This window comes from Eubalaena glacialis, chromosome 3 (genome assembly GCF_028564815.1).
Source record: "Eubalaena glacialis isolate mEubGla1 chromosome 3, mEubGla1.1.hap2.+ XY, whole genome shotgun sequence".
NCBI classification, from domain to species: domain Eukaryota; kingdom Metazoa; phylum Chordata; class Mammalia; order Artiodactyla; family Balaenidae; genus Eubalaena; species Eubalaena glacialis.
In genome coordinates this window covers 182,499,483-182,524,616 of record NC_083718.1, presented here as the reverse complement: position 1 = coordinate 182,524,616, position 25,134 = coordinate 182,499,483, and the positions used below count along the sequence as shown (strand labels likewise).

At 48.3% G+C, this 25,134-nt stretch overlaps 1 protein-coding gene across 1 annotated transcript in view; it reads right to left on the bottom strand.

Annotated features, from left to right (window-relative positions):
• SPATA21 (spermatogenesis associated 21) overlaps positions 1-22,832 on the bottom strand; it is a 32,941-nt gene extending 10,109 nt beyond the window's left edge. The window contains exons 1-10 of the mRNA XM_061184085.1: positions 22,704-22,832; positions 20,895-21,046; positions 19,081-19,300; positions 14,814-15,109; positions 14,380-14,428; positions 11,702-12,168; positions 10,883-10,971; positions 7,725-7,862; positions 5,411-5,482; positions 5,175-5,292 (exon numbers count right to left, since the gene is read on the bottom strand). Coding sequence (XP_061040068.1) covers positions 5,175-5,292; positions 5,411-5,482; positions 7,725-7,862; positions 10,883-10,971; positions 11,702-12,168; positions 14,380-14,428; positions 14,814-15,109; positions 19,081-19,300; positions 20,895-21,046; positions 22,704-22,832 — 1,730 coding nt within the window. The remainder of the gene's footprint in view (positions 1-5,174; positions 5,293-5,410; positions 5,483-7,724; positions 7,863-10,882; positions 10,972-11,701; positions 12,169-14,379; positions 14,429-14,813; positions 15,110-19,080; positions 19,301-20,894; positions 21,047-22,703) is intronic.
• Positions 22,833-25,134: the final 2,302 nt, after the last annotated feature.

Genomic DNA, 25,134 nt, shown 5'->3' with positions numbered 1-25,134 from the left:
GGCATGTTGATTATTTTGAGTTAAAGGCACTTGAAAAACAGTAGATGCAAGAAGGGTCCACTGACTTTTTCTTTCTAAAAGCAGGAGACAAAATTCCCAGGTGAAAGCTGCCCTCCCTGAACCAGGAGGAAGAAACATTCTTATCACAAGAGAGGAAGAGGGAATTTCGCGGCGGTCCAGTGGTTAGGACTCCGCGCTTTCACTGCTGAGGGCCAGTGTATACGTGTGGTGCGGCCAAAGAAAAAAAAAAAAAGAGTCCAGGCCAAGAGAACTCTACAAACAGACATGGTTAAAATAACTCTTATCTTCCTCATTCTGCATATATATTTTTTTTTCTTTTTTTTTTCTTTTGGCTGCGCTGGATCTTCGTTGCTGCGTGCGGGCTTTCTCTAGTTGCAGTGAGCGGGGGCTATGCCTCGTTGCGGTGCGCGGGCTTCTTATTGCGGTGGCTTCTCTTGTTGCACAGCACAGGCCCTGGGCGTGCGGGCTTCAGTAGTTGTGGCACACAGGATCAGTAGTTGTGGCTCGTGGGCTCTAGAGCACAGGCTCAGTAGTTGTGGCACACGGGCTTAGTTGCTACGCGGCATGTGGGATCTTCCTGGACCAGGGCTCGAACCCATGTCCCCTGCATTGGCAGGCGGAATCTTAACCACTGTGTCACCAGGGAAGCCCCTGCCCATATATTTTAGTTACTTTTCTACAGTTGCTACTCTTTTTTCAACCTTGTATGCAAGCCCCTTGGCCTCGTCAGTTCTTTGGGTCTTCATTATTCTTGTCAGGGCTCCCATGTGCGTGTAAGTTAAACTTGTATGCTTTTCTCCTGTTAGTCTGTCTTACATAAGTCCCAGCTGGAAGCTCTAAGAGGGTAAAGGAAAATTTTACCTCCCCTACACACTAAATGTCATTTTTTACTTGAAAAAAGGACAAACTATGGTTATGCAGCCTTGCGTATTTTGGCGGATATTTTCTCGAAAATGGATGAAGTTAGCCTATCCTTTCAAGGAAAACAACTGACAGCATTTGTTACCTATGACAAAATTAAAGCTTTCAAGTAAAAAATTAGAATTTGGGAAAACAAATCCATTATCATGGGACTTCCCTGGTGGTCCAGTGGTTAAGACTCTGAGCTCCCCATGCAGGGGTCCCAGGTTCGATCCCTGGTCAGGGAACTCAGATCCCCACATACTGCAACTAAGCCCAAGTGCTCTAGAGCCCACACACTGCAACTAGAGAGCCCGCGCACCACCACGAAGAGCCTGAGTGCCCACGTGCCACAATGAAGACCCAGTGCAGCCAAAATAATATAAATAATAAATAAAAATAAAATTTAAAAAAATCCATTATAATAAGCATGTATCATATGCATGTTCATACACAGAATAGTTTATAACAGTCAAATGAGTGAACTGTAGCCTCACACAACACTTCTAATATTTAAAAACTTTTTTTTTTAAAGCAAGGATGACTTTATTTTATTTATTTATTTTTGGCCATGCCACGTGGCTTGTGGAATCTTAGTTCCTCAACCAAGGATCCAACTTGGGCCCCAGCTGTGAGAGTGCCAAGTCCTATCCACTGGACCGTCAGGGAATTCCATAAAGACTTTTCTGACATTAGGGGTGATATTAATAATTATACGTATAATATATAGAATAACTACAATGAAATGTGTCAACATTTAGAAGATACGCAATATGTTCTAAATGAACAATGCATGTTACAAAAGCCATTCATGGGAAAAGATCTATTTAAACTACAAAACAGACCAATAGATTTTTATTTAAAAGAGTACAAGGGTACTTCCCTGGCAGTGCAGTGGATAGGACTCCGTGCTCCCAATGTAGGGGACCTGGGCTCGATCCCTGGTCAGGGAACTAGATCCCACAAGCATGCTGCAACTAAGAGTTCTCCTGCCACAACTAAGGAGCCCTGGAGCTGCAACTGAGGAGCCTGCTGGCCGCAACTAAGACCCCACGCAACCAAATAAATAAATAAATATTTTTTTAAAAAAAGAGTACAACGAACAGTTCACAGATATGGCTTCAGATTCCATATTGCAACCAACTTTTAAGACACTACCGCTCATCAAGTTTGGTGTACTATCAAAGAAAAATACCTCCATGATATGTGGGATATTAAGTGAAAAGGCTATTAAAATACTTTTTCCAATTACATATTTGTGTGAGGCCGGATTTCTTCATATACTTCAACCAAAATGACAGATTGCAACAGATTGAATGCAGAAGCATATAGGAAAATCCAGCCAACTTCTTTTGTTCCAGACACTGAAGAGATTCTCAATATTGTAAAGCAATGCCATTCTTCTCATTAACTTTCTTGTTTGTTTGTTTTGGAAAATATCGTTATTTTTTCATTTAAAATTAACATTAACATGTAATGGGGTTATCTTTGTTAAATACATCAATAGATTTTTTTAGATCTCTCAGTTTTAAGTTCATATATAGAAAATATTGACTGTTTCCTAGACCAAAAAGTTTTAAAACTGCTGCTCTGGAGAAACTCTTGCCCAGGTATCCTGGAGACATATACAGAATATTAACACTGTTTCTACCATGGCTGGAAACTGAAAATAGACCTAATGTCCATCTGCAGAACAAATACATATATTGTGATGTAGTCATACCAGATAATAGTATGTAGCAGTGAAAATGATAAATGATCTACAGCTATGCATAAGAACATGGATGAGTCACAAATACATAACACTGAGAAGAAAAAGCAAGTAACAGAGGACTTATGAGTCCACTCCGATAGAGGTAAAAAATATGGAAAGCTAAACAATAAAGTATTCAGGAATATAAACAAGCGTGAGTCAAAATTTAAAAGTGCCACTGCAGGGCTTCCCTGGTGGCGCAGTGGTTAAGAATCCGCCTGCCAATTCAGGGGACACGGGTTCGAGCCCTGGTCCGGGAAGATCCCACATGCCGCGGAGCAACTAAGCCCATGCGCCACAACTACTGAACCTGTGCTCTAGGGCCTGTGTGCCACAACTACTGAGGCCACGTGCCACAGCTACTGAAGCCCATGTGCCTAGAGCCCGTGCTTCGCAACAAGAGAAGCCACTGCAATGAGAAGCCCGCACACTGCAACGAAGAGTAGCTCCCGTTCACCACAACTAGAGAAAGCCCGCGTGCAGCAACAAAGACCCAACGCAGCCAAAATAAATAAATAAATAAATATGTAAATAAAATTTATTTAAAAAAAAAAGTGCCACTGCATATCCACCAGACTGACTGAAACTAGCAAGACTGACTATGGATTTGCACAAGATGTGGAGCAACTGGAACTCTCGTACATTGTTGATGTGAGTGTAAAATGGTAGAATCACTTAGATAAAAAAGTCTGGTGGTTTCTTGTAAGTAAAATACACCTATCCTATGACCCAGCAATTCCATTTCTGGGTATTTACCCAAGTAACAAAATATATGTCCACACAAAGACTTGTACAAAAATGTTAATAGCAGCTTTACTCATTATAACCCAAAATTGAAAACAGCTCAGAAATCTACCCATGAAAGGATGGATGAATGAACTGTGGTATATTCATCCAATGGGATACAATAATAAGGAGGAGTGAACCGTTGCTGCCCACAGCAACATGGATGAATCTCAAAAGCATTATGCTGAGTGAAAGAAGCTAGACACTAATGACGTATACGGTTTGTTTCCATTTATATGAAGTTGTCAGACAGGCAAAACCAATCTGTAATGGAAAAAAAACATTAGAAGAGTGATTGCCTCTGGGCGGGGGGGGGGGGGGCGCTTCAGGGACCAACTGGGAAGGGTCATGAGGGCACTTTCTGGAATGATGGTAAAGTTCTGTATATCTTGAAAGGGGTTCAGGTTGCTGGGGTGTGGGCATGTGTTGAGACTCATTCAATGATACACTTAAGATCTGTGCATTTCACTGAATGTACATTATACCTCACAATATGCGGGGGGGGGGAGCTCTATACAAATATTGATCATTAGCTAATGCCATGTATGCTGAAGTATTTAGAGGGAAATAACTATCATTTACTTTGAAATGAATAAAAAATAATATAGGTCGATGAACAGATAGAGGGATAGAAGCATGGCAAAAGAAGTATGGTAAAATGGCAACAGTAGAATCTAGGTGGTGGGTATATCAATGTTCACTGTAAAGTTCTTTTAACTTTGCCATATGTATGAAATTTTCAATAAACGATAAGGGAAGAAATAAGCAGTGAAATTTTAAAACAAAAAGCAAAGGAATAAGGGTTGGTTCTTGTTAGGGAGAAAGTACTTTGTGATTGGGGTAGGGCACACAAGGGCTTCAAGATTACTGGAATTATCTATTTTTAAACTGGAGAAATTGATAGCTGGGAATTTGTTTTATTGCTTTTAAAATTATACATTTGTCGTCTTCAGAGTTATATGTGTTTAGTGATTTATAGATGCCGGGAGGAAGAAAGATCTCTTGTCTTTGGGGTTTGCTAAGTTGGTATTAGTGGAACAGCCTGCAGTCATTCTCCCTCCTCCGGCCCCTGCCGAAAAAGCCTGGTCTGTTGCAGGAAAAAATGATCCAACTTTCTGAGCGATAGGGACAAGCTTCTGTGTGCTGCAAGAGAGACCAGGTGGGCCATTCTGCCTTGACCCTCTGCTTCTAGCCCTCGAATGTTCATGTTGTTTTTGTACACAGCCGTCTCTTCCTTAGGTGAACCACTAACCACCCACTAGCCCACTCTGGCAACACGGGGAGGCTTCCACCTCGTGTTCTCTAGCCCTAGACAGGCCCTATCACATTCCCTTTCTGGGACTGCTGTATGAGTACTGCAAGAAGGTATTCCTCTTGCTGCTGAGGTTGCAAAACAAGGAGGGTATGAGTAGAGTAGAGGCTGCCGGTTGCCATCCTTCCCACTGTGGGAAGAGCCTCGCTGAGCTTGAAGCTAATGCAGAGATGAGCGGGAGAGATAAAGCCTGAATGGTATCATCTGGTCTCCTAGATCCAGCCATTCCTGAGGCCCTGAGAAGTGATGCGAGCCAGTACATTCCCCTGTTGTGTAAGCCAGTTTTATGTGGGTTTCACTGGCAACTAAGAGTCCTAATTATCGAAAGTCCTCAGCTGCCAAAACGCTAGGTGCCATTTCTGTGTCCGCAACCCTCCACTCCCAACAGCCAGTCCTACTCACCTGGTGATCTCCTCTAAGGCTGCCTCAGGTAAGGCCAGCATCTCCACCAGCAGGGACAGGATCTCAAAGAGCAGAGTGCGGGGGTTTGGGGGAGCCATGTCCGTCAGGGCCTTCTCTTCTGGGGACGTGGGATGGTGGCTTCCATTACCACTTAACAGCCCTGGATGCCTAACGGCCCCAGCAGCCACCTGGCCCCTCCCCCCAGCTCTGAGTGCCCTGGGCTCACCCCTGCTCACCCACAGAGCAGAAGAAGCGCTTGGTGTCTGTCATCACGGCCAAGAAGTCTTTGAAGTTCACGTGGCCGTCTCCTGTGGAGGCCAGAAGAATACAGGGTGGCCAGGGGCCTTTCAGAGCAGGCTCGGGCATTGCGACCCAGGCACGGTTATTAGCATTTACTCATTGGGTTTGATTATAAAAGTAACGCATATTCAATGCAGAGAGCGTGGTGCACACAGGAAAGTAGAAGGTGAAAATTAAAATCTCCTGGGTTAGAAGCTCCCAGAAGTTCCTGGAAGCAGCAGACTGGGTTCATGTCATAGGTGTACCATTTACTATCTTTGTGACCTTGGCAAAGTCTCTTAACCCCACTAAGCCCTAGTTTTCTCATCTATAGGGTGAGGATGACCATAACACCTTTCTCATGGGAGAGAAATTGAGGCAACGTGCTCAGAATAGGGCCATGCATATAATACACGCTCATTAAATGTCAGCAACTCTTATTACAGTGTGCTAGTCTCTGCATGAGAACATATTTGTACCTACAATTTTCCCACTTCGGCCTTCAAAGTCCTGCTAGACCTGCCCATTACCTGTCTCCAGCCTCACCTGGTTCCAAACTCCCCAACGCTAACCTACTCTCCCACCAGGGGCCACATTCTTCCCTGTTGCGGGCCTTTGCGCGTGCTGCTTCCTCTTCCTAGAATTCTCTCCACCACCCTCCAGCTCTTTTTGTTTGTTTGTTTGCTTGTTTTTTGTTTGTTTGTTGTGGCCATGCAGGATCTTAGTTCCCCAACCAGGGATTGAACCCGCGCCCCGGCAGTGAAAACGCACAGTCGAAAACGCGGAGTCCTAACCACTGGACTGCCAAGGAATTCCCTCCAACTCTTTCACTTAATGCTCCCCCTTGACCATCACTTTCTTAGGGAAGTCAGACCAGTGCAGGTCAGACCCCCTGTTGGACACTCTCATAGAACCCTAGTACTTGAACCACACACTCATAAGATCTGGGATTTAACTGAAGCTCTGGGAGACAGGAACTGGCTGTTTTGTTCTGCACTGTGTCTTCAGGGCTTAAGACAGAGAGGTGCTTGGCAGATGTTCTCTGAACTACTTGACAAATTAATGAGTGGTCTTTAGTTCTTAAAGCCACCCTTGCGGGGGGGGGGGGGTGAGGGGAGGAGGCGGGGGGTGGGGCGCCTAATACTCTTATCCCCATGTCACAGATGAGGCCTGAGGCATAGACAAAAGTAGGCTGTTGCCTGGGGTCATGTAGGGGCCGAGCTGAGGTCAATTCTTAGCTTGTGTCTGAGGATTCGCGCTCAGGCAGTGATGGAGGAAGCAGAGCTGACACTCAGAGGTCAGGAGCCCAGACCCCCTACAGCTCTGCTGTGTTCCCTGCATCTAGCCAACCAAACCACATGTGATGCTTCTCACCCTGTGCCCTATTCCCTTTGTCCAGGTTATTTCTGCCACCAGCAATGCCCTTCTTCCTTCCTCTCTCCCTGCCTAACTCCTGCTTCATCTTTCACAATTTGGCTCAGGCATCACCTCCTCCAGGAAGCCTTTCTTCCTGATCCCTTCCTCCAAGCCACCTTAAGCGCTGCTTCCTTTGGTAACTCTTCCTTCTGTGTCATTGACTGTGTGAGCACCTCGAGGGCAGGTCTCATAGGTCTTACACATGTCTTTATTCCCAGTGCCCAGCACCGGAATGGACACACAGTAGGCAGTTAATAAATATTTAGTGAATGAATAATACCAGCAGTTAATGTCTCCCGGATGCATGCTGTGCACAAAGTGTTGTGCTCCATGCTTTGCCTGGATTATCTCATTTAATTATTTTAGCAGCCCAGTGAGATGGGTATTGCTGTAAGCCCCCTTTTACAGGTGGGGAAACTGAGACTTGGTGAACTTCAGTGATTTGTCCAAGGTCATACAGCTGGTAAAATGAGTGACCAAGTCATGGAGGAATGTCCGATGAAGCACACGTAAAGCTCCGGAAGGAGTGATCTCAGAGATCACCTACATCTTAGGTCAGGAAATAAGTCTTGGTCATCTCTGGGTCCCCAGAACCTGGCACTGAGTAGGTACTCAGGGAGCCCTAACTTTGGGGTCAGGACCAGCTACATCATTTGTGGGGCCCAGTTCAAAATGAAAATGCAGAATAGGGCCCCTCTTTCAAAAATTATCAAGAATTTCTAGACTGTAACAGTAGAGCATTAAACCAAAGTCAGGACCCTGTAAGCGCAGAGCCCTGTGTGACTGCACAGGTCACATGCTGCCCATGAACCTGACCCTGCCTGGGGTTCAGGATGAAGCCTCCCCCCAACTCACCATCGATATCAGCACTCCTCAGGGCATCCTCCACCTGGGCCGGCGTCAGGGAGATGCCCACGAGGAGCAGGATGTTCTCCAGGCTCTGTGCATCCACCTCGCCATGACCACTGAAGATCTCAAAGTAGCTGCGGAAGGCTGGGGTGGGCAGTGGGGTTATGTTTCTACCATTCATCCCATCTGCTCCAACCACCCCCTGTCCAGCCTTCTCTATCACCATGGCTGGGTGGAGGGACAAACTTAACTAAGAGTGAAAGTGGAGGGATGTGGGCCCATTGACTCACTTCACTCTCTAGTACAAGGTCAGACCAAGGGCTCAGCTGGTGTGGCAAAAGCTAAGCTAGTTAGCCGCCTTCACCGTGCATCAGAACATGCCCACTTTAGGGCACCCCTGCTGTGTGCCAGGCACTGTGCTAAGCTCTTTATAGCCATGTTCTCATTTAATTCTTACAACAGCCTGGTAAGAGTAGAATGCTTATTCCCTTGTAAAGATGGGGAAACTGAGGCTCAGAGGTTAGAGGACCAGATAGATCTTTCTGACTCTGAGTCTGTGCCTTGGCTTTGGGGCTCTGCAGTTACTTATCTGGATAGACATAGCCCTAAGACAGCTTCATTTGTCTGGACCAGAGCAGAGGACCAGGAACAATGCTGAGAAAGTCCCAGAACAGCACCAATTGATAGAAAAGTCGTGTCCTGGTCGTAACATGTGTGGTGTCTGGTTTCACAGCCCACAGCAAAATCCAGGTTAGAATCAACAGACCTAGTGATAAGACGGGCTCTGCCATTTACTAACAAGCTGGGTTGCTGTTACGAGCTAAATTGTGCCCGCTGCCTAAACTCATATGTTGAAACCCTAATACCACCCCACCCCCATATCTTAGAATGTGATGATGTTTGGAGATAGGACCTTTAAAGAGGTGATTAAGTTAAAATGAGGCCATTGGGGTGACCCCTAGTCCAATCTAACTGGTGTCCTTAAGAGAAGAGGAAACTTGGGCACACAAGAGACACCAGGGATGTGTGTGCACAGAGGAAAGACCATGTGAGGATACAGGGAGAAGGCAGATGTCTGCAAGCCAAGGAGAGAGGCCTCAGAAGAAACCAAACATACCAACACCCTGATCTTGGACTTCTAGCCTCCAGAACTATGAGAAAATAAATTTTAAGCCACTCATTTTGCGGTACTTCATTATGGCAGCCTGAGCAAGCTAATATAGTTGCCATGGGCAAGTCACTATACTTCTCTGAGCCTCAATTTTCTTATCTGTAAGATGGACAGAACAACAGTACACCCTCCCAGAGAGGTTGTATTAATTCATTGCTTGGCACATCGTAGACTCAGTAAGTCTCTGATGAACAGAACTGAAATGTGGGGAAGAAGTAGGGCTGGGATTAGGGTTGGACTAAGTGGTGAGCTGCCACAGGCAGGCACACTGAAAAAGGAAAACTGAACAGCTCTCAAAGGTGGTAAGATCATCCCAAATGCAGGGTGGTTTGGACCATCAGAGCAGGTAGCCAGCTCTTTCCTCACCAGACAGGGCTGAGTCTTGGGGAGAATGCTGAGTCTCTAAGCCAAAGTGGCACATTGTCCATGAACTCAGCTCAAGAAGATGGGGCAGTGGGCGCTGGACCTAGAAAAGCCCCTCCAAAAATGACTAGAGACTTTTAATGCTAAAAGGAGTGAACTTCAAGGATGGGGTCCTAGGCAGCCAGAGAGCGCATTCAGGGAAGGCAGAAGAAGGGGCCGCTCTGGCCCTTCCTGGGGCCCAGACTTTGGGGAAGAGCGGAGGGTGGAAGGAGGGCACACACCTCCTCATCCAGGGCCAGAGCCAGGTGTGGCTGGGTTGGCAGTGGATGTGGATGGCTGATTAGGCCACCTCCAGAGCCCAGAGGAAGTGGCAATCACTCCTCAAAGCGCAGGTAAGTGGAATCACGGGGCCCAACCCCAAGGACGATGGGGAGCAAAGGGCACAGTGCCTCGCCCAGGGTGGATGTTCAAAACTTTTAAATTTTTTGGTGGAGGTGGGATGCGGTGGAAAATGGGACCTGTGTGTAACTGAGCAGGACCCTATGGGGCCTTCCTGGGACAGACCCCCCGCCACCTCCCATGTCCTCTGCCTGCCTCTTCTTGTTTGTAGAAAAACTTTAGCCTCCTAGGCCTTGCCCAAGTTCCAAAGAATGGATTTAATCAGAGAAGTGAGAAAATGCAGAAAGAAAGGAAAACAGTCAAACAAGACAAAATAATAATAGTTCAGACATTAAACAAAGTTAAACAAAATAATAATAGTTCAGACATTAAACAAAGTCAAGGACATTTAGTTCCTCCTCAAGGGCTATAGATAATATTCTGAGCCATGTCCTTTGAGCTGTTTTGCAGATACTGAAACCCCTACCAAGTGGAAGAAGTTAACTGTATGCTGACCACGAGCACGTAGACCCCAGACCGGTTGGAACCAGGTTGATAATGTCAACTCTCGATTACCTCACCACCAACCAATCAGAAGAATGTCTGTGAGCTGATCACGCACCCCACAACCCTCTCTCTCACCCTCTCTTTAAACACCTTTCCCTGAAAGCCATCAGGGAGTTTGGGCCTTTTAAGCGCTGGCTGCCTGGACTCCTTGCTTGGAGCCTGCAATAAACGCTGCCCTCTCCTTCACCACAACCCGGTGTCAGTAGATTGACTTTACTGCGCGTGGGCAAGCAGACCCCAGTTTGGTTCAGTAACATGTCCAGGGCGAGTGGTCTTGTTAAATGGTGAGGGATGGTCTAGGACAGGTGGAGGCTCTGGAGCCCTGCGTCCCATCCAGGTGGCCTCTGCAGAGGACCAATAGCGTGGGCTTGGGTTGGGGCAGGCACAAACGTCTCCAAAAACGAAAGAGCTTTGCAGGGCTTGCTCCATTCAGACAGGTGGCTCTGGAACAGGGAAGAGAACTGGACCCCAAGTGAGAGGACCCAGCAGGATTCTGGCTCCCCGACCCAGTGGTGTGTGAGAGTTTGGGTCAACCTCCTACCCCACTAGCCAAGTGCAGGGCTGGGGTGGGTACCAGGGCAGCAGCATGATCAGCAACTCCATCTCCCACCCCGGTCTTATAAACCCAAGGACTGAGCGTTCTGCCTGCCCCGCAAAGGGCTCCCCTGGCCAGGCCTGCCCTCACCTTCCTCTTGCTTCAGTGTGAGGTGCTCTTCCGACCTCTCCTCCCAGGTCTGACGCACCTTCAGGAGGCAGTGTTCTTCCAGCTCCTGCCTGCAGAGGACAGAGCCCGGGCAAAGGGCACACATCCGGCCACCCACCCCGGCCCTGCACCAAAAGCTAGGGGCGGGTGAGGGGGAGCCGGGGCAGAGGGGGTCATGGGAGAAACCCTGGGGGAGGCTTTAAGAGGTCAGGAGAGTCTACGAGTGACCCAGAGGAGGAGCAAGGCAGAGGTATGGGGAGTCTAAAGGGGGTTAGAAAGAAAAAGGGGGTTGGCAATGAAAAAGGGGCCTAGGGGCTTCCCTGGTGGCACAGTGGTTGAGAATCTGCCTGCCAATGCAGGGGACACAGGTTCGAGCCCTGGTCCGGGAAGATCCCACATGCCGCGGAGCAACTAGGCCCGTGAGCCACAATTACTGAGCCTGCGCGTCTGGAGCCTGTGCTCCGCAACAAGAGAGGCCGCGATAGTGAGAGGCCCGCACACCGCGATGAAGAGTGGCCCCTGCTTGCCGCAACTGGAGAAAGCCCTCGCGCAGAAACGAAGGCCCAACACAGCCATAAATAAATAAATAAAATTTTTTTTTAAAAAAGAAAAAGGGGCCTAGATATGAAAAATCAAGAGCTGGGAAAGACAGAGAGGAGACAGAAGTGAGGGGAAATGGAGGGGGGACACATGGGAGGGAACAGACAGGTGCAGTGACAGGGACAAGAATCTGGAAGAGAGTAGCCAGGGGCCCTGGGACCAGGCCCTGATCCCAGACACCCTTTCTGGGATGGCTCCTACCGTGCCTTGGGGTAATTCAGGCTCCTCTCCCCGCTGTGGTGCAAAAGTTCTGTCCTTCTCCAGCCCAGGTCTGATGCAGGGACCGGCAGGACCGTGACGGGCACTGAAGCTGGGGCTCCCATGGGGGCAGGAAGTGGCCCAGGGGCTGGCGGTCGGGCCCAGCATGGGGCCATGGCAGGAGCCGAGGCAGGGGTCTGAGGCAGGGTCAGAGGCAAGGTTGGGGCTGAGTTGCCAACTGGGGCAGAGACGGGCACGGGGGCCAGGGTCCTGGGGGACTTCCGGTTTGGCAGCGCGCGGGCCTTGGTGACCCTCCAACGCGTGGCCTCCTCCTCTTCCACCTCCAACAAGCACTTCATGAAGCCCGGCCGGGGGTTGCCAAGGTTCTGGGCCCCAGTGGCCCCCACAGGCTCCTGAGGCTGCTTCTGGGTATGGTCCATCTCCCTCCTCTCTCCGATGTCCCTCGCCTCCTGGGAACAGGACCGGGGAGGGGATTTGGGAGGCCTCCGGCCAGCCAGATTGTCCCACAAAACTTCTCCCAGCCACCCACTCTGCAGCGGATCCTCACCCTGCCCCTCCCTCTCTCGGCCCCTGGGGATGCCCACCTCTCTCCTGCAACCTACTAGGCTCCCACCCCACGTCCTCCCCCACCCCTGACCTGGGCTCTGCCCCCTCCTGGCTGGCTGAGCTGTGGTCTTGAGTGAGTTACTCCCCGTCTCACCACTTGTTTATTTGCTTCACTGCAATCAACACAATTTGCAATGGCCCTGTCCGTGCCTGTTGTTTGCCTGCCTGACCAGAAGTAAGTTTCCGGAGGGCAGGACCTCGTCTGCCTCTTTTATCCATATTGACCCAGCAGCCAGCTTGTGGTAGGCACTCGATAAATTCCCACTCGTTCATTCAGCAAATGCAGCACCTCCTGCATCCGTCCCTTTAGAGGGATGAGCTGCCCCCTGCCCACCTCCAACCAGGCCACGCCACGCAGGCTGCAGCCCAGCCCTTTCTCCCGTTCAAAGATGTAGCTCTCACCACACACCTGCTCTTCCTAAAGTATCAGCACTATCCTCTCCGCCAGATTACTCCTGTCAGCATGGAAACATGCTGTATTATCTTCCTTCTTTAAAAGAAAAAACTCTCCGGACAGTACAAAGCCTTCCAACTACCATCCCAGGTCTCTGCTCTTCCTTTAGAGCAAAATTCCTTGAAAGATTTGGCTGTACTCCATCTCCACTTTCCTCCTATCTCCAGTCCGGCTTCTGCCACCACACCCCAACCAGACTCTTGCAAGGTGGTGGTCAGATCTCTGCCCTCCTCAGAGCCTACCACTGAGCGGTGATAGACCCAGATGACCACTCCATCCCTCTGGAAATGCCTTCTTCTCCAGACTCCCACTCTCTCACAGGCTGGCTCCCTCCCTGAGTATTCGGCAGCCTCCTTCGCTGGCTATTCCTTGCTCTCGATCCATTTCTTTCTTTTTTTTTTAAATTAATTAATTTATTTATTTATTTTTGGCCGCGTTGGGTCTTCGTTGCTGCATGTAGGCTTTGTCTAGTTGCGGCGAGCGGGGGCTACTCTTCGTTGCCATGCGCAGCCTTCTCATTGCGGTGGCTTCTCTTATTGCGGAGCACAGGCTCTAGGCGCAGGGGCTTCAGTAGTTGTGGCGCAGGGGCTTCAGTAGTTGTGGCTCGCGGGCTCTAGAGCACAAGCTCAGTAGTTGTGGCACACGGGCATAGTTGCTCCACAGCATGTGGGATCTTCCCCGACCAGGGCTTGAACCCGTGTCCCCTGCATTGGCAGGCAGATTCTTAACCACTGCGCCACCAGGGAAGTCCCTCCATTTCTAAATGTGGTAGAGACCCAGTGATTTGTCCTCAGATGCCTTCCTGCTCTATATTCACTCTCCTGGATGTTATCCCCATTTTTTTCACGTTTACATCTCCCATCCTGACTTCTCTGTCCTTCCTAACTCCAGACGTCCTCCTGGCATTTCTTTTTGGGTGTCTAGAACATGACCAAAGCAGAACCTTAGGTTCTTCCTGTCTGCTCCTTCCCCGGTGTCACCACCTTGGTTAATGACACCACTTGTTGCTCAGGCCCCAAACCTAAAGCCTCTTTTTTTAAATTGAAGTATAGTTGATTAACAATATTATATTAGTTTCAAGTGTACAACATAGTGGTTCAATATTTTTGTAGATTATACTCCCTAAAGGCTCTTTTGATTCCTCTTTTTCCAACCTACCTTTCCACCAGGCAGATGATGACTGTATATTCACCGGTTGCCCAGTCAAATCAAAGAACCAGGAAGTGGCTGGGAGGGGGATGGGAGCCTCCCAGGTGTTCAGGGAAGCTTTGGGTTGTGTGCTGTGACTGAGAGCAAATGGGTGGAAGAAATCCGTGCTGATGTGGAAAAAGCCATGTCCTGGGGTGAATCCAAGGACTCCAGAGTGTAAGAGCATCCTTGACCCCCACCCAAGATGCACACACATGGGTACACACATGCACATGTGCAAACACACACATACACGCATGCACATACATGTGCACACTCATGCAAACACACAGGCACACGCTCACACCTTCCCCAGTTTGACTCCAAATACTGTCCCATTTCTGCCTCTGCCCCCTTCATCCTCCTGACCCCCACCCCACCCTGTCCCCATCCCCGCTGTGGCTCTACTTACAGGTGGAGGAACAGGCCCCAGTGCTGCCTGGATCTCCACAGCCTTGTCCCTAAACAAGGGAGGAACTCCCAGGTGAGGGAGGGGCTCGGCTCAAGGCTTGCCCCTTGCACACTCCTTCTCTCAGCCCCCAGGACACTCAGGTCCACCACCCCAGCTTAGTTCCCCTGGCCTTCTAATCCCAGACGGGCTCCTCATACCCTCACATCCCCTGTGGGGACGTGGCTCTTGAAGAATAGGCCCATGGAACAAAGAATTCTGGTATTAGAGCTACTATACAGATGGGGAAATGGAGGCCCAGCGGGGCATGACTTGACCAAGTTCTACATCATATCAGGAGCTGGCAGGACTAGAATTCACCTCCCCGGTAGCTTAGCAGAAGAGCAGTCTTGCTGGGGTCAGGGAGTGGGGTGGGGGGCCATCAGAGGATGCCTTACCTTTCTTTGGGTGTGTTAGGTCTTGGCATAGATAGTGGGGAAGAGTGGGCCGTCTTTTCCTCCAGAGTTGCCGTGGGCATTAGGGACATTGCTTCCTGGGAACTGTCCTCATGTTCCCCTGAGCCAGGCTCTGGCAGAGCCCCCTGTGGCCTGATGGGTGGGGTGTCCACTTCCTTGGGGGGCTTGTCCCCCAGTTGCTGTCCATGCCTGTCCAAGGTGCAACAAGGCTCTGTTGACTGCACTATGTCTGACTCATTGGCGGCCAGGTGACCTGGGAAGGGCTGACACTCTGGGTCCTGCCAAGGACAAGGACATCAAGATGGGGAGCCCCATCCTGGCTCTCAGGTGACCCTCAACACTCACCCAGAGACCAGCTGTCAAACCCTTACTCAAGCAAGCACTGCAAGCATCATCGTACTGAGTTCTCCCAGCACCCCGAGAAGGTTGCCCACTTTCCCTCATTTTGAGGGATGAGGACATTGAGGCCCAGAGGAGGCAGGGCCTGCCCAAAGTCATAATCCAGGCTTCTCTGTGCAGGTAGAATGGGAGCCTGGAGAAAGTGAGATGATCCTCTTTAAATGGGATTTCCCAAGGGATGTTTCAAAGAACAAGAGTCCTTCACGGCACTCCCTACAAAGGAGATTTTTACACTAACTGATTTCAAGACTTTAGTAAGTTGCTATAATCAAGACAGTGTGGTGTTGGAATAAGGATAGACAAATAGATGAATGAAACAAAGTAGAGAGATAGACTCACACATACGTGGTCAAGTGATTTTCGACAAAGGTGCACACTCAGCAGAGAAAGGATAGTCTTCAACAAATGGTGCCGGGATGGTTGGACAGCCATATGCAAAAAAATGAACCTCAACCCACCACTCAGACCATATGCAAAAAATTAACTCAAGGTGGATCATAAACCTAAATGTTAAACTTAAAACAATAAAACTTCTCAAAGAAAACATCAGAGAAAATCCTATGTGACTTCAGGTTGAGTAAAGATTTCTAAGAAATAATACCAAAAGCACAGCCATAAAGAAAAAGCTGATCAATTAGACTTCATCAAAATTAAGAACTTCTGTTCTTTGAAAGTCACTGTTAAGGACTTCCCTGGTGGTGCAGTGGTTAAGAATCCGCCTGCCAATGCAGGGGACACGGGTTCTAGCCCTAGACCTGGGAAGATCCCACATGCCGCGGAGCAACTAAGCCCATGCGCCACAACTACTGAGCCTGCGCTCTAGAGCCCACAAGCCACAACTACTGACGCCCGTGTGCCACAACTACTGAAGCCCGTGCACCTAGAGCCTGTGCTCCACAACAAGAGAAGCCACTGCACTAAGAAGCCCGTGCACCGCAACGAAGAGTAGCCCCCACTCACTGCAACTAGAGAAAGCCCGTGCGCAGCAACGAAGACCCAACGCAGCCAAAAATAAATAAATAAATAAATAAATTTATTAAAAAAAAGAAAGTCACTGTTAAGAGAATGGAAAAGACAGCTCCCAGACTGGGAGAAAACATTTACAAATTAACATATATGATAAAGGACTTGTATTCAGAATATATAAGAACTCTCAAAACTCAAGAATAAAAAAAAACCCAGTTTTGTAAAAAAAGGTCAGAAAGTGAAATGACAATCCATAGAATGGAAGAAAAAATTTGTAAATCATAGATCTGATAACAGTCTCGTATCCAGGATATATAAAGCGCTCTTACAACTCAACAATAAATTGACTAATTCAATTAAAATTATGGGCAAAGTATTTGAATAGACATTTCTCCAAAGATATACAAATGGCCCATATCACATGAAAAGATGCTTGACATGATTAGTCATTAGGAAAATGAAAATAAAGACCACAGTGCGATTCAACTATACACCTATTAGAATGCTTAGAATTAAAAACTGACCATACCAAGTTTCGGGGAGGATGTGGAACAAGTGGAATTCTCATACATTGCTGGTGGGAATGTAAAATGGTACAACCACCTTGGAGAAAAGTTTGGCAGTTTCTTAATAAGTTAAACATACAAATACCATATGGTCCATTCTACTCCTAGGCATTTATTTGCCCAAGAGAAATGAAAGTACATGTACATATAGACATGAATGTTTCTATAAGTCTTATTTGTAGTAGTCAAAAAGTTGAAACAAACCAAACGTCCATCAATAGATGAAAGAATGAAGAAACTGGTTTTTGTTTATTCCACTGTACAGCAAAGTGATTTAGTTATACATATATAAACATTCCTTTTCATATTCTTTTCCTATATGGTTTATCACAAGATATTGAATATAGTTCCCTGTGCTATACAGTAGGACAAGAAATTGTGACATATCCATACAATGGAATATTACTCAGCAATAAGAAGAATAAAGCATTCATCCACACAATAACATAGCTGACTCTCAAAATAATCATGATAATTTAAAGAAGCCAGACTAAAAGAGTGGATACTGTATGCTTCTATTTATGGAAAATTTTGGGAAATACAAACAAATTTATAGTGACAGAATGCAGATCAGTGGTTGCCTGAGGCTGGGGGTGAATGGGAAGAGAGATGACAAAGGGGCACAGAAAATTTTGGGGGGGTGACAGATGTGTTTGTTTTCTTGATTGTGGTGACGGTTTCGTGGGTATACACGTGTCCAAAACATCAAATTGTACACTTGAAGTGTGTGCAAGTGTATGTCAATTATACCTCACTGAAGCTGTTTTTTTTTTAAAAAAAAAACTTAAATCTTAAAATAAAAATAAATTAAAAGATATTTTACAGTCAAATAAGTTTGGAAAAGGCACCATACCCTAACCACGTCTTGCAGGGTCCCATAGTGCTCAGCAGCTAAGAAACAAATGCTAGAATATCCTAGCATTAAAAAAAAAAAGAAAAATTGAGCTTTGTTTTTGTTGTTGTTTTATAGTGAAAAAAAAATTTTTTTTTTTTAAATTTATTTTTGACTGCGTTGGGTCTTCGTTGCTACGCACGGGCTTTCTCTAGTTGCAGTGAGCGGGGGCTACTCTTCGTTGCAGCGCGCGGGCCTCTCATTGCGGTGGCTTCTCTTGTTGTGCAGCACGGGCTCTAGGCTCACGGGCTTCAGTAGTTGCGGCTCACGGGCTCAGCAGTTGTGGCTCGCGGGCTCTAGAGCGCAGGCTCAGTAGTTGTGGTGCACGGGCTTAGTTTCTCCGCGGCATGTGGGATCTTCCTGGACCAGGGCTCGAACCCGTGTCCCCTGCATTGGCGGGCAGATTCTTAACCACTGCGTCACCTGGGAAGTCCTATAGCGAAAACTTTTATATTGAGAATTGGCCAGCTGGACTCAGTATAGATGATCCCAATTTTGTTGGCAACATCTAAAGCATCATAGTCAGGAGCCAGTCAAACGTATGCCTTCTTCTCTCCATCAGGCCTGATCAGGGTGTGGACCTCAGCCACGTCAATGTCATGGAGCTTTTTCACAGCCTGTTTAAACTGGTGCTTGTTGGCCTTGACATCTGCAATGAACACCAGTGTGTTGTTGTCTTCTATTTTCCTTTCTTTTGTTTTCTTTTTATTTATTTATTTTTGGCTGCATTGGGTCTTCGTTGCTGCGCTCAGGCTTTCTCTACTTGTGGTGAGCAGGGGCTACTCTTTGTTGCGGTGCACGGGCTTTTCATTGCAGTGGCTTCTCTTGTAGCAGAGCTCGGGCTCTAGGCGCGTGGGCTTCAGTAGTTGTGGCGCACAGGCTTAGTTGCTCCAAGGCATGTGGGACCAGGGCTCGAACCCGTGTCCCCTGCATTGGCAGGCGGATTCTTAACCACTCCGCCACTCCGACAAGGAAGGGAAGTCCCTTGTCGTCTTCTATTTTCTTCATGTCTGACTCGGTGGTGAGGGGAACTTGTTGGTGGCACAGTGGTCAAGCTTGTTTCTCCTAGGGGGCTCTTCTGAGGATATTTGGGCTGCCTCCTGAGCCGCAGTGTTTTGGGTCATCGGAAGGTGAGTGACGTCCGGATCTTCTTTTTTGTGTGTGTGTGGCTATGGACGCCTTTCCACACAGCTTTCTTGGCCTTCAAAGCCTTTGCTTTGGCTTTGGCTTTGGGAGGGGCAGGGGCTTCCTTCTTTGCCTTCGGCGCCATCTTCGTGAAAAGCTGTCTGAGCTTTGTTAAACCCAGCATGCCCCGATTTTAATTTTACACAGAACCCCCCGTCTCCTCCAACAATTCCCTGCTCCCTCACCTCCCCTGTGGGTCAGTCATTCCATACCCTCCTGCCCAGGTCTCCATGGACATTACCTGGCGGCTCTCGGGGAACTGACCCTCCACGGTCCCTAGGTTCTGCTGGCTCCCCTGTTGGTCCTCGGTCTCCTTCCATGAGCTCTGCTGCTGCAGCCTTTCCTGTGCTGCAGGGACCCTGGAGGGCAGCACCTCCAGCTCACTTCCTGGCGTGGCCTGATCCTGGCCTGCCTGCAGCTCTCCAGGCCCTTCCTGGGGGGCCAAAGATGACTGCTTCATCCTGGGGAGAACAGACAAAGGGACACCTCAGCTCCCAAACTGGGGCAGAGTTTTACATTCTTATATTTCTTCATAGTTCCCAGAGCACCCGCACAGGGCTCGGCACACCATAGGTGCATACTTAATGCCTAGGAGAAAGAATAAAGGACTAACGTGAATTCCCCCAATCACAGACACTTTGATGTCAATGTTTAAGAGAGTTAGGATTTAATATTTTTATTATTACTTATTGCTTTTTAGAAAAAAAAAGAAAAATCAGGGAGAACTGAGATTCAGAGAGGTCGGAAGACTTGAGCCTCGGGTCATTAAGCTAAAGTTGACAGGTCCGGATTTGAATCTGCACCTATCTGATCTCACTTTAATATTCTGGAGTATTTCCTGCAGGCTTCTTCCTAAGGATGTACATACATATTTTTAATGGGGATAAATTTAAATACCATCTTCAATAATTACATAATTTTACCTAGTTATATTGCAAATACAATTTTGCAATCTTTTTTCAATTAACAGTGTAATCTCAATTTTTCCCATGCCAAAAATCTTTCATAAGCATGCTTTTTAATGAAAGTATAAGATTCTCTCTCTCTCTCTCTTTTTTTTACTTTTTGGCCACACTGTGTGGCATGTGGGATCTTAGTTCCCTGACCAGGCGTTGAACCTGCACCCCCTGCAGTGGAAGCGTGGAGTCTTAACCGCTGGACCGCCAGGGAAGTCCCCTAAAATTCTCTATTTTATAGATAATCGTAATTTACTTAACCATCCCCCTATTGTGAGCATTTAGTGCACACTGGCATTTCCAATTTTTTAGCATTTAAAATAATGTGGAAATCTTTGTGCATAAAACTTTGCCTGAATATGCACTTATTTCCTAGATATTTCTAGAAATAGATGAGGGTAAAGACAGTTTTAAAGCAGTTTAAACAAATTGCCAAGTTGTGTAAGCAGATGTGTGGAAATGGTTTCTATTTCCGCCAGCAAGGTGCGCAGCGCCTGTCTCAAGGGTGCTGACACCTGGCTTTGATTGGTTCCCCTAACTTATCGTGTAGGAGAGATTATTTAGAGGTTTTTGGTTATAATCAAATTTAAATGATAAGCTGACCAGTCTCCCAAGTCTTTCACTTTGCCTCTCTCTGGTTCTCTCTCCATTTTCTCTTTTTAAAAAGAATATATTCTCACTGTAGACAAGCTTAAAGATATATACAATATTTAGAAAGTAATAACAATAATTCCACATAAATGTGTGTTTCTGTGTCTCTCAGCCTCTCTTTTGTTCATTCTTCTATGAATTCAGTGAATACGTATTTATTGCGCATCGACTACAGGCAGAGTCCCCGGCATGAGGGATGTGAGGTTAAACAAGACATAAATGCCCCTTGAACAAGACACATCACAGAAGTTTGTGGTCTAGTGGGGGAGCTCAGACGAAAGGTCAACATGAATAATTATTTAGTGTGATTCGTGCTATGAAAGAAGTACAGGGGCTGTGACTTGGTGGATCCACCTTAGCCTGGAAGCTGTCCCTCCTCCCCACCCCCACCAGGTGAGTCACAGGGGATTCTCTCCTGGAGCTGCTCTCTGGGAAGCCCCCGGCTCACCTTGGCCCCGCTGGAGGCACCTGCTCCTGGGTGCTGAGCTCCGGAGACCCCTCCTCTGATGCCTCTCTGTGTCTGGGCCCGTCCTCTGGCCCTCCTGGTGCTGATGAGGGCTGCTTCCCACTGTCTATCCCTTCAGCATCTGGAAACACAACCTAGAACGAAGATGCCCATGGCACTGGCTCAAGCGTTGGCCCATTCTGGAGGGATTCTCCCACCCTCTGGCATCGTCCTGGCCTCAGGGACAGGGAGATCCCATGCCTAACTGGGGAAGACATTGGAGAGAGGCAAGGAGGAGACAAAGGGCAGGAGGAGAGAGGCTCGGTCAGCACCGATGGCTCCAGCGTGAACCTGGAGTCCAGAGTAGTACCTGGGCCAAGGGGATGCCACTGAGGACAACTTGACAGGGTGCCCTGGGGGACTTCAAGACCCTCACAAGTTCCGAGAGAGGCTTCCACAATTTCTGCTACTTCAGAGCTCAGGCTCTGGAGCTGGGTTTTGATGCCCATCACTCCCTAGTTGGGTGACCTTGAGTCAGTGACTTAGAGGCAGCTCCAAGCCTCGCCTGAGTCAGCAAACTCCAGGCAACCTGGCTCAATCGGTTGATAAAACAAGATTGCACTGTGAGCCAACACTAAAGGCATCTACCACGGGGCAGGGCCAGTGTCAGGTGCCTCCAGGGACTTAACCCAGTTAATCCTCGACATGACACACATGAGCCCATGAGACTCAAAGGGCTGCAGTGACATGCCCAAGGTCATACAGCTGGTTAAGTGGTGGCACTGAGACCCCATGACTATGTGCATTGGAAAAATAAATGGGCAGGTAAAGGAAGCCCTGAATGTTTACCCCAGCCTCCTTCCAAGACCCCCATTTCAGGCCCTCTCCAGGGGCCTAGGAGAAGCCATGATTTATAACAGGCTACAAGGAGAGGGTGATACTTAATCCAAGGGAATGTTGACTTTTTTTATGGTGACATTTTTGGCTCTGGGGACACAGAAAGGAAGATCTTCTCTGTGCTCTTCAATTCATGCCACTTGGCACTTAAAAGTAAATTTTTTTTTTTGATGGAAATAGGCCAAGAAGAGCAATGAGAGCTTAGGTTGCAGGCTAGGGGATGAGGAGGGTCATGGATGGAAGCTTTGAGCAGCTGTCAGGGGAATAAAGGATATAAGGGACGGGGAGGCTAAAGGCCATGGAAGTAAGTAGGCAATTCTTGTTTTGCTCACCCAGCCAGCATCTCTTTTGGTAACAAAGCCAACATTCTTTTATGGGAAAATTCCTGTCTCCATTCGGCCCATGCGGCTCAGCGGAGCCAGCTGAGTACCACCTCTGGTTCCATTATACCAAGAGATCCAGGCCACTCTGCCCTGCCATGGTGACTGGTTCAGGGATAAACATATGACTACAACCTGGGCCAATGACACTGATACCAGAGACTTTCTTCAACTATTGCAAAGAGGCTCTCCTCCTGTTGGGAATGCTAAGCCAGAGGATGTAAGATGGGAAGATTTAAGCCTGGAGTGGCCAGGGCAATTCTTGCCATTTTGCAGAGAGAGCCTGCCTGGGAATGCCACAGAGGAAGGCAGAGCCAAGAGACACTCATTTAGCACCTTGATCCAGTCATACCTGAAGCCTACAGGTAGATTTGTCAGTTACGCAGGCTGATGTGTTCTCATTCCTGCTTGATCCAGTTTGAACTGAGTTTTGTGCCACTTGTAATAGAGGCTTAATTAAAGCAGTTGGGGAGGGAAGGAAACCTGGGCAGGGGAAAGGAAAGGGGCTGCTGGGAGTAGAGATGCAGGTCCCTACCTGGCTGACTTCTGATATGGTGGGCTCAACACCAGCCCTGTTGCTGGCAGTCCTCAGACCAGGACTTGGCTGGGCCTCTGGAGCCTTGATCCTACACTCCACGTACATCTGGGCATTTCTGTTGTCCATTGTGCCAGGGCCAACGAGGGTACCAAGTGAGGAGCATCAAATGCTGTGTTCCCAGAAAAGAAATCCAATCAAAGTTCCACCAAGCCCATTACCTAACTGCCTCTTCAGCAGCCCACGTGGAGTCTGTCATGCAGAGAGCCTGGCTCAGGGGAAGAGGTAGGGCCAGGCCTGGCACAGGAGAGGCATGCAGTAAGACCAGAGAGCTAGCCACATGCTTTAGCCACATATTTTCCCCAATTCTCACAATGACTCTGGGGAAAAGGAGGCTCTGGGAAACAAAGTGACTTGCCCGAGGTCCAACACCAAATAGGTCACAGAGCAGGAATCAAACCATGGCCTATTGGGTCCCAAAACCCACACACTTTTCCCTACAGCAGCATTTCCTAACAGGTGTTCTTGGGGATATTGGTCCCATGAGGTACACCACAAAAAAAAGGGTTCTGAGGCCAAATGTGTCTGGAAAGTGCTGAGTTAAAATGAAACAGGCTCTTTCCTGCAGGATTTCTCAGAGCCCTTAATATCCTAAGGTGAATTTTAAAGAGAGCTCAAGAGGGAATTCCCTGGCAGTCCAGTGGTTAGGACTCTGCGATTCCACTGCAGGGGGCGCGGGTTCAGTCCCTGGTCAGGGAAGTAAGATCCTGCATGCTGCACGGCGCAGCCAAAAACAAAACAAAACAAAAATAAAGAGAGCCCAAGAGTGTCACGGCTACTGCTGCTATAGAGGAAAATCCCATTCTTCTTGGAGCTAAGGAATAGGAGTGGGGAACGTCTGTCTTGGGGGCCCTAAAGTTGCCAATGGCAATAGGTAGTTCACCAAAGCACCCCACCCCCCGCCCTGGACACACCCCTTTCTAAAGCCTTTCTTAGGGTCTCTACTTTTTTTCATATATATAAAGTTATTTATTTTATTTATTTATTTTTGGCTGTGTTGGGTCTTTGCTGCTGCGCGCAGGCTTTCTCTAGTTGCGGTGAGCGGGGGCTACTCTTCGTTGCGGTGCGCGGGCTTCTCATTGTGGTTGCTTGTCTTTTTGCAGAGCAGGGGCTCTAGGCGCGCGGGCTTCAGTAGTTGCAGCACGCGGGCTCAGTAGTTGTGGCTCACAGGCTCTAGAGCACAGGCTCAGTAGTTGTGGTGCACGGGCTTAGTTGCTCCGCGGCATGTGGGATCTTCCCGGACCAGGGATCGAACCCGTGTCCCCTGCATTGGCAGGCGGATTCTCAACCACTGAGCCACCAGGGAAGCCCTAGGGTCTCTACTTTTGCTTCTCCTATCCAACCTCCTATTTGGCTGTACTGCCATACCCTACACAAACATTCTGTTTTAATCTGGGCAGACTCCTGCAATCCTAACCCTGCAGATCCCCCAGCCTCTCTGCTCGTTTCCCACTTCTCTCTCTTTCTCCAGCACCTCCCACCCCATCCTTCAAGCTCCCACCTCTTCTCCAAGCTTCCAACCACCTTAGCCCTCTCTCCGGCCTCTGAATTCCTTTGAGGCAACATCAACACCCTTTCTACGGAGACGCCACGGACCTCTCTTCACTGTTAACTGGTTTCTAAGGGTAAATCCTACCCCCTCAGTGAGACCTTGAGGATCTTGATGTTGCTTCTTCCACTTTAAATCATGACAGGCCGGCCACCATCCACGGAGAAACCTTCTATTTGCTGGGCACGTTTGCCAACGGTATTCTAACCACTCTGTCCTTGAGGTCAGTGGGTTCAGCCCTGTTTTAAAGATACGGAAACTGAGGCTCAGGGTAGCCCAGAGTCTTGTCCAATACCACACAGCAAATCTGCAGAGGAAGCGGCTTCAAACCCAGGCCTGTGTGACTCCCAAGATTGCTTATCTCACCATATTATCTTGCCTCCAAAGAAGCTTAATTCATTCCCTCACTCACCCATGCAATCACCAATTGTTTAACAGACACGTGACATCAGGCCTTGGGGATGCACTGGGGGTCTGGTGGCTCTCACAGTTTACCAGGGGCACAGGGGAGGTGCCCTTAACAGCTGCTGACCCGAATCCCCTCTCCCTTCTCCTTTCCTCCCAACCTTGCCTACCCTCCAGTCCTACCCTCTGGGCCTGTATCCCCACAATGCAAACAAGCTTCCGCTCCCAGGTGACCCCCACTCCAGGTGCAGCTCCAGCCTCCCAAAGGACCTAGGCTCTCACCTGGCACAGAGAGATCAGCGCTGTGACCGAGCCCCTCTCTCTTTCCTTGTAGTTCCTCCCTTCTCTCCCATTAGGGCTCCCTAAACCTTCCCCTTTCCTCTGAGCCTTCCTGCCCCAGGGGTAGATGACCCATCT